The sequence below is a fragment of the Esox lucius genome, chromosome 11, assembly GCF_011004845.1.
Source record: "Esox lucius isolate fEsoLuc1 chromosome 11, fEsoLuc1.pri, whole genome shotgun sequence".
Classification (NCBI taxonomy): domain Eukaryota; kingdom Metazoa; phylum Chordata; class Actinopteri; order Esociformes; family Esocidae; genus Esox; species Esox lucius.
Genome location: NC_047579.1, coordinates 26,772,028 through 26,781,483, shown reverse-complemented (window position 1 = coordinate 26,781,483; position 9,456 = coordinate 26,772,028). Strand labels below are relative to the sequence as shown.

Below are 9,456 nucleotides of genomic sequence, written 5' to 3'. Positions count from 1 at the left end.
TTGATATCCCTGAAGTTTAACTGACTTTGTGTTATACTGTAGGATGATTACACGTTCCCTTAATTTTTTTGAGCAGTGTATGTGCATTTGAATAGAGTTTAAATTGGACCATCTGCAGTTGTTTCATAATTTTTTGTGACTTAAATTAAATGTACCCATTCATTTATTTTCAAGAAATAATTTACACTTCTAATTTACACTTCTGGCATTGCCTTATTGCAGCAAGTCCTTGCCAGGCTCAGGAGAGTTAAGGATACAGATGTTTCTTCAAAAGCACATCTTGTCAAGATCGTTCATGCAGAAAGTACTTGTACTTGTACATTCTCTGCACCCCATAGTAACAAAAAGGTTACATTTCTGGAAATGTGATTTAAAGCTAGAACATTTATCTCTAACCATGGCAACATGGGTTGGTTTTCAGGTAATTAGCTGTAAAACAACACACAAGTGCGCTATCCCTGATTTCTTTTAAACTCTCTCCAAAGACTGATGCAAATAATAAACATGGAAACATTTGAGTCCCAGTGTGAAGAGAAGTATCAACAACATTACCTGTTGAGAGATGTGTATCAGCTGTTGAAGGATTACATTTTGTCTGACTTGTTGTTTAAAAATCCCATTCAAATGGTTTTGGATTCCTGACCATCAGTATTTGGACAAGCAGACAGACACAACATAACATTCTTCATCTTTGACACCACTTCAGCAAGTTAACTAGGTATATAAATGCATTATCTTTCATTTAAAATGCAGAATTTATCCAGTCTTTCCACCGCAAAGATTATTATCCAATTCTGATCATTTGAAGGTCCTAAAAAGATAGAAATCGTTATGACCACTGAACAAGGTGCGTGCTTTTCATTTTCATTAAAAACGTTGTGTATATATAAGCTTTTATATAATAGCACCACCTCGCCTCACTGTAAGTAATGACTTACGTTCCTGTGTGTGACTAAAAAGTTTTGTTGAGAACCATAGCATATTTGGAAAACTGATGTGTATACATTTGAGTACGTTGGCAAGAGGGAACTCGATATTTTGAGTTGCGTGTGCTGTATGTATGTTGTTGCAGTATTACAACACAATTATTAATACTCAAGTCCGTCATGCTGCCTTTCTGCTGTTAGCGGAACATCGCCAAAACAAGGACTTAAGGTCCAAAATTGTTTTACGAGGCCACTCCAACGGTATGTGTGGTATGAAGCCACCATGCTTTAACCAGGTCACTGTGTGAGTGTGTCAGCAGAAACAAAGAAACCAGACAAACATTGTCTACCGTATCATTGACAGTTACAGTACTCTGGCTTTGTTTTATTGACGTGATTTTAGATCTAAGTACAAGTGATATTCATACTACTTCTGAAAAGGCAATTTAACACAAAGAGCATGAATAGTTTTGAATACATTTCTAACAAGATTCATTCACTGCACAAAGATTATTCATTGGTATAATATAGAAGACATCAGATAGGGGCAGTCTAAAAGAGTCATTTAAAAATCTAGTTTCCATTCTTCTAAATCTGTATTACTGTAGTAAATGAGGATAGGGTTACAACATACTAGCTGTAAATACGGGAGAGAGAACACACAATACTTGCCATTACTGAAGTGTTGAAACCAGGTTTGAGGAAGCAGGAAATGGGAGGTCCCAGCTAATTCCAGGGATTCCTTCCTTATAACCCATTACCCTCAGAAGTCGTGTCTATGATACATGTCTGAATCAAAGTATTTGGTGACCACCACTCTGTTGGCGAACTTCCGTCCAGTGAGGGCTTGCATGGCTTTCTGACAGTCTGCAGCTGAAACATACTCCACAAAGATCTGAAACAAAAGAAGCATCAACCTCACCAAGATCCAAATGGAAAAAGAAAGAAAAAGAAAAAGATTGCGGTGAATTATTTATTTGTATTCCTTTTTTTTTTAAACGTATAACAATGCAGAGCGGAGTCTCATGGTGTGTTGTGTAACGCTCAAGTTGGCCTTTTACCTTGCCACAGCCGGGGACCTCAACTCCGTCGATGGGCCGAGGGATTTCGATGGAGCGCACGCTACCATACTTGCAGCACTCCTCTTTGATGTCCTCCAGGATCTCCTCATAGTCCTCGTCGTCCATCAGCTCCTCAGGCATCACCATGTTGAGCAGGCAGAGCACCTCCGTGGGTATCCCAGAGTTCTGCAGCCGCTGCAGCCCGGGCACCTGCAGCATCACCGGGGTCTCGATGATGGCCGCCTGGAGGGATGGAAACAAGGCACACGGACATTTATAAAAGTGACACTCGGATGCGTTTCTCGCCATTTAAACGGCACAAGAGAACTGCACTCGCCTGATTGGCGTTTTTGGCCCCCACACTTGCCCTCTGGACGATTAGCTTTTTGTCACCCAGTTGCATACCGTTGAGCCCAGCCACCGCCTAGCAAACATACAAAACGTCTGAAATATGGCCGGAAACCTTTAAAAAGAAAACACAAGCTTGGCGAATATAAAAGGGGCCGCCAAAGCATAGCATAAACGCATAGCATTGCTCGTTCATACCTGGTCAGTTGCACTGATTTCAACATATTCACAAAAGGCATAACCCTTGGACAGTGACGTGGCACTGTCCTTGACAAGGTTGAATGCTTTAAGTGGTCCGAAGGACGTCAAGAGCTCCTTCACCTGCACAATAGATGAAGACAAGCAAATGCATGAGCAGGCTAATGTAAATCCTTGGAAAGATTTCACTGAATGAACTGGAAGCCTCCATTTAATAGTCATGGGTAGAGGAATGAAGGTGGCCTGGAGTGCAATAAATGACATGGTCAAAGAAAACTAAACATTTACGAGATCTGTATCATTTTGATAATTTGTTGAATGTGTATCGGTTTTAGTATAATGAGATTAGGATTGTTTAATTGCAAAGCAAATTAATTGTGTTAATTTGTAAATACAATTGGTGTTTCACAGAAGAAAACTAAACTCAGTTGTTTTTTCAGAAGAACCCTGAATGACAGATTTGCTGTATGACCATTTTTATTTACAGGGATGAATACACATAGTGTTGGGTTAACGAATTGATTACCTAAATTCACTGAATGTTATTTATATTTTTTTTAGATTTAGCTAACTAAACAAGAATATAAGTTACTCAACAATAACAACACCAGATGTGCTGTGAGAGGTTCGTAGGCTATAAAAATCTAATACTTAAACGTGTTGCTACTTCAACTGGTCCATCAAATTGATCAAAGTAAGTTGATTGGCTATTACTGAAATTACATAATGTTAATAAAGTCTTAGCTTTATTTTAGGTTGTATCGACAAATCAGTATCACTAACGTTAAAGATCCAGAAGCTTCTGTGCATGGGCTGATTACATCCTGATTACATTACTGACCTGACAAAGTAGCCCACACCCACCCATCTTGCTTCATTTTCAAGGAGGAAAAGAGAAATTCACAGATAGGAGGGGTGAGTGGCAACTAGTCTATATAACGCCATCCACACATGATTCCCAAAAGCTTCCGGATCTTTTGCCAAAGAGATACTTATTCTCTAAAGGTCAGAGAATGTGTATAAACGCCGTTATTTCTAAGTTTAAGAACCACCCGAAAACCTAACGTTATTGGGTAAGAGTTTCTGTTATCCCAATCCAGTCTAATGGGGCCTTTGACGTGCTCCAAAAGAGTGATGGCAGAGAGAAAGAGAGAGTAGCCAGGAAGGGAACCTGCTGGCTAGGAGTGTATCCGTAGGAGGAACGGAATGTCTTACTTGCCTTGTGTTACATGTTGGCATGGCAGCAGTAGATCAGTACTACTGAACAAATTATGAGCGCAGACTTAACGATCTTACAGGCCCCTAGCTGGGGACAAAGTGGGGGAACAAAAATGAAAGAGCTGTGAGTACCAAAGCAGTAGCAGTGACTGCAAGAGTAAAAAAAGAAAATAACAAACAGCAGAGTGCATTCAGGGTACTGTTCAGAAAGAAACCAGGAAGAATGGAAAGTTAGAATCCAATTCATTTACTGGACAACAACATTGCAGACCTATGCCATTTCCTTATTTCTCTGGCATTTGAGCAAAGGTATAGCACAGTCAGATATTAGCATTAAATGCATATGTTTGGACTGGGTAATCAGGGACTACAATTGCCAGTAACCATTAGACTTAAGGAGGAATCATGCTCGGGCCTGCATATTGTGTGTAAATCAAAATCGAATATAGGTTACCTAGCTACACCTATGAACGGGATTTTTCTTACCTTTGTCAACTGAGCATGGTTAAAATTAGATATGTAAAAATTAGCATATAGTCACAAAGAAAAAGACAATGTGTAACTAACCTGTTGAAATAAAGATAAATTAATATACTTGTAATCCCTGCTAACAAGCCATAAAAAATGTATTCAAAAGCATATTTTAATACTGCCATAAAAAAGAATAAAGCCTAAATAACTGAGAGAAATGTTATCTCTGAAATCAACAGAATGTTATTGAAACTGGGTTGATGAATATGCATAAATAATAAGTGTAAATACTGAATATAACTTTTAGTTAAGTCACAATCACAAGCTGACATGAAGGCAATTGATGGAGTGAAGAATAATGTGGTCACATTAACTAATGATGATGAATTTTGCTAATGGAATGTGATGTCCTATTATTGCTTACAGTGTAACTAACTGCCAAAAAGGAGGAGTTACAGTTGTTGACATTTAAAATAGGATACAACTCTAGACAAACTTCAACCTGACAAATTGGTAATTAAATTGAAGTTCATTATTTAATGTTTATCAAACAGCAGCTGCTCCTTCGAGTAGGGTATACATTGTGCTTTGCAAAAAAACACTGTGAGTGGGACTTAAAAAAGGTTGCAAAATCCTTAAAACATTCCCCAAACTAGGTTTTCCAGAAATCCTGGTTGAAGGTTTCTGGAATTCCTGTCTTGCTTATTTCTTGGAATCTTCAACCCGGAATTCTGGAAAACTAGGATGATTGAGAAAGTGCTCTTGATTTTGCAATACTGAACTGGCACAATTTCTCTCTGTGCTGAATGTGTTAGTTGTCATTAGAAGCTCTACACTACAGCCTGCCATGGCCAGAAGTTCGGAAGAATAATGCCAGCTACAGTTAATTCTTGTTAATTCCAAATATTATTCCTATTGTTAATCCCTGTTTTTTTTCCATTCACTTCTTCCTATAAGCTTAATTTTACAGGCTGAATACCAACACATTTTGAAGTGTGGAAATCCAAGGTCACTGCTCCCTCACCCAACCAAAAAAAGAATAACGTATTAAGCCTGTGTGACCAGTTCAAGAATCCGAGACAAATGAGAAGGGTGATATATGCTGGCGATCTCAATGTCAAATGAGTGTTTGAGTGAGTACCTGATCATCATTGAGATAGTTAGGTAGACCTCCAATAAACAGTTTATGTGGGGAGTCAGGTACCACTGTGGAGACGACACCTACGGAGACAAAAATAAAGACGTTAAATTACTGCACAACTTGCTGGGGCTTGAACTGTCAATGTATTGTGACGTGTACTCCACAAGGACAGATATCCGGCCAGCTGAACACTTAAACTGGACTGACTCTCCACACATTAGCATTCATGCAAACATTCACATGCTCGTATACAAGGGCTTCGGGAAAGTATTCAGACCCCTTCACCTTTTGTTGTTTTGATAGACTGAATTTATATATTTTTTGCAATCCATCTATGCAGTACCCCATAATGGCAAAGTGAAAAACAAGTTTTAAAATGTCTGGCAAGTTATTGAAAATAAATAATAATAAATAATAAACCAGTCAAAAGTTTGGACACAGCTACTTATTCCAGGGAAATTCTTTATTTTAACTATTTTCCACATTGAATAACAGTTTGCCTTTCAGTACAGTTTGCCTTAAAATTATTGATTAATAATAATATAATAAAATTATATATAAAATTATAATTAAATAAAATCAGTTTGTCTGTAAACCCAAAATATGAATTAGTAATTTGTAGCCAAACTGGAATAAAAGTTAGTTTAAGTGCTAAAGGTTGGAAAAACAAACACAATTTAATATACCCTTTGCAATACAGTAAAAACTCTATTAACTTGTCAACAAATACAATTATATTGTATTCATGTCTTCACCTAAACAACAAAATTAAGTGTTTTTATAGAAGTAACCATTAAAGATATTTTTTAATTAGTTGCATATTCAACCAAACACAATTCCATATCACTTTGCAAGTAGTTAATGCTTACAAACTATGGCCACATGGTGAGGTTTCTGTAACAAAGTCTTACATACATTAATCACAGGAAGCATGCAGTTCAAGACAGCATATAATGTTCAAAGGTCTTTGAAATGCACTAATAATCTGTGGAGAATGACATGATCAATCATTAGCACAATGTAATTTCAACACCAATCCTGGTAATTTCGTTGTTCTATTTGATGAAAAACATTGATAACACTTGCATTTGTTATTAATTTATTGTATACCAATTATCTGACACGGTATTCCCCATTTGAACATTCTTTTTGTCACGGTTTAGCCGGTGCAGCCTCTCGCTGTGCCGGTAGTTACATGTTTCACGAATGTCCCGGACTAGTTAATTGTGTCTTCGTCATTCATTACTCGCACCTGATTCCCCTTGCCTCAATATGTGCCTGTATGTTTCCTCTGCTGGTCCTTTGTGGTCGATCGTTCTGTAAGTACCTGGGTAGTCTTTGTCCGTTCGCTGTTATAAGTCAGCGCTTTACTTTGTTTCAGTTTTTGTATTCTATTCACTGTTTGTTTTATTAAATCAACATTCGAATGCAAGTAAGCCTGCGCCTGGTTCCTCCACTCAACTATCACGTTACACTTTTACTATTGAATGTGCTACAATAATACATTTTGATGACAAAAAAAGAGATTCCCTTTGAATTAGGCATGCATTTTAATAGTTGAAATCATCGGGAAAACCAATTGCGAACTTGATAAACTATTTGTTTTATGTTGGTGAATAAAGGTTGAAATTGCATTTATCAAAACAAAACGAGGTGGTGTACCCAGTGTCATGCACGTGAACCAAGAAGGCATGCTTCTACTGTACAAACCTGGGACGTGAAAGGCAGGTTGCTCTGAAATGCCAGGGAGAGGTCGGTAATCATGTGGTCGTCTAATCTTCAACGATTGACCTTGGAAAATGATTCCATCAAAAGCCATGGCCTGTGTGGTCTCATCCACAGAACGGAACTGGCGAGAAACATGTGGAACAGTAAGTTAACCTTTCCCAAGTCCGTTATTCAAGGCAACTAATGTTATATACCAAAATATGCAGAGGAAACCATTCAAGGCAACCTACCTCTAGGAATGCAAAGTTCTTGTCCTGATTTATCTGCACAGCCAGCACAGGGTTGCTAAGGGCTTGCGAAAGTCCTGCCAACCTCATTTGGGCATTGAAGAACTCAGCCATTGACTCCTAAAAGCATCAAATAAGAGAGGAATAAAGAACAGCTGAAACACATACACTAACTGCAACAATACATTGACATACGATGTTGTCACTACAACCACAAAACAATGTGAGCTCTCTGGGAAGTTTACCTCGGTCACGCCGAAAGGAATATTGCCAACATAAAGGCGTCGAGCCTGCCTGGTCATCTGACTGCCAGCTATCGGCACTTGGGTTGGAGTTACTGCAACCTCACTTGTGATCGATGATGTCAGCAGGGCTATCGATGGTATCTGCCCTGCCGCTGGAGAGAAAGTACAGAGAGTATAAGAAAAATCACACAACCTCGATAACTACCTCTGTTCTTGATCATTTATACTTACTGCATGTATGAACTTGACAGCAATCAAATAGGGAACCTAATAGGAGGTCATTAGCCACTTACAAGGCAAAGAGAAATGGTCAAATACCTTGCATTGCTTTGTACTGCAATGGTGTAATGTGTTCAAAGCCAGGAGGTGGCACATCCCAGTATTTGCAGGTCCTTTTCTTTCTCGTACTTCTTGGAGAAAAGCTGATAAAACAAAATGCATGTTGGCAATACCTAAATATTCCTGCTTTCTTCCAGTGTGTTGCTTCAGAAACCGAGGGCTGAATACTAACCTGTGCTTCCTGTGATCCCGCGAGGTACTCCTACGATCCCGGCTCTTCCTGTCACGACTGCGGCTGCGCTTCTCTCGGCTACGACTGCCCCGGTCTTTGCTCCAGCTGCGATGTTTATCATTGCGACTCTGAGACCTACTGCGGCTCCTCTTCTTGTGTCTCTCCTTCTCTCTCTCTATATAGTTGGAATGGAAAGAGAGGGAGCAATAGTCCAGGTTTTATTATACAGTGGGTCAATTACATTACAATACATATAGAGGTTGTAAAAACCTTATATGCCATTTATTACAAGCTTATAGGCAATTATAAAATTGGGTAGGGGTAGAAAGCACAGCAGCTACCAGCTATGTGAATACATTTGATAAGAACTGAGCTGATACCACTTTGGTGGGATGCTCACCAAGATTAAGCTGCCTGTAAGCAGATGCAAACTACTTTATTGATCAGTAAATACTATGGGATAGCTATAATATCACATGTTAACAGCTATAATCTTACATCTTTACATCTTAATGGTTCGCTAGCTTAGTAGTTAGCTGGTGCAACAGTCAATGAGTACATCCAGATATGTGATGCAGCTTGACATACTTAGCTTCGACCACAACCACAGATTGTGAATATTCTTTAATGTAGTTGCGGTCAAAGCTACTTTGTAACTGTACTTTCAATGTACACGTATCCTGCTAACAATTCCCTTGATCTATAAAAGCCATGTCTTAACAGTTAGCTTATAAATCAAGTCTCTAAATGCTAATGGAATGGTAGCTAGAATACATACACCTGCTTTACAGGACTAGTTCTGTGCTAACCTGCTTGCTATCTACATTACCTAAGTATTGACCACCACGCTGGTTAAAACTCAACGAATAAAATATTGAGCCGCAATTAACTGGTATGACGTGTATCAAAACATACCGAATGCAATGCATAAATATCCAGTATTAACACGTGTGACGTTAAAATTGCGGATGCTTCAATTAATATAGTTTTTAGATAAAAATCCTATGGACTGTCAATCAGCTCAACATCGCATTATAATTTGCGGATCTGCGTTAAATAGAAAAGAAACATAAGTACGTACAGCTACGTTTGCGATAAGATTAGCTACCAATACGCTATCTACAATTGCAAATAAAATGTGAACTCACCCTGTCGGTTTTCACTCAGCTGTTTTTCGAATTCCTCAAAATCAGACATGTTTAATAATACGGTGTTTTACACCGTCGATATTCTGAATAAGCTTGACTGCCTTGCAGGATCTAACTTGCTTGGCAGAATCCACCTGCACAGCATAGCTCCATGGATTTTTCCAGTCGTTCAGACTGCCATTCCACAGAGCGATAGAACATAGCATAGGCGTAGAGCGTTGCTTAACTTTCCAA

At 38.7% G+C, this 9,456-nt stretch overlaps 1 protein-coding gene across 1 annotated transcript; it reads right to left on the bottom strand.

Annotated features, from left to right (window-relative positions):
* Positions 1-1,278: 1,278 nt before the first annotated feature.
* Positions 1,279-9,456, bottom strand: LOC105022945 (splicing factor U2AF 65 kDa subunit). The gene is made up of 11 exons (XM_010891729.3): positions 9,223-9,456; positions 8,075-8,249; positions 7,882-7,985; positions 7,564-7,715; positions 7,322-7,438; positions 7,074-7,212; positions 5,364-5,443; positions 2,534-2,656; positions 2,325-2,411; positions 1,988-2,230; positions 1,279-1,821 (listed from the first exon to the last, which is right to left on the bottom strand). The coding sequence occupies exons 1-11, from the start codon at positions 9,269-9,271 to the stop codon at positions 1,690-1,692; spliced, it is 1,401 nt and encodes a 466-aa protein (XP_010890031.1). The 5' UTR covers positions 9,272-9,456; the 3' UTR covers positions 1,279-1,689.

Bases quoted from the DNA above. Each gene is read 5' to 3' on its own strand.
- LOC105022945 (XM_010891729.3), bottom strand. From the start codon at position 9,271: ATGTCTGATTTTGAGGAATTCGAAAAACAGCTGAGTGAAAACCGACAG. The intron at 2,412-2,533 runs GTATGAACGAGC...TATGTTTGCTAG, and splicing joins AAATCAGTGCAACTGACCAG to GCGGTGGCTGGGCTCAACGG. The intron at 1,822-1,987 runs GTAAAAGGCCAA...CTTTTGTTTCAG, and splicing joins AGGTCCCCGGCTGTGGCAAG to ATCTTTGTGGAGTATGTTTC.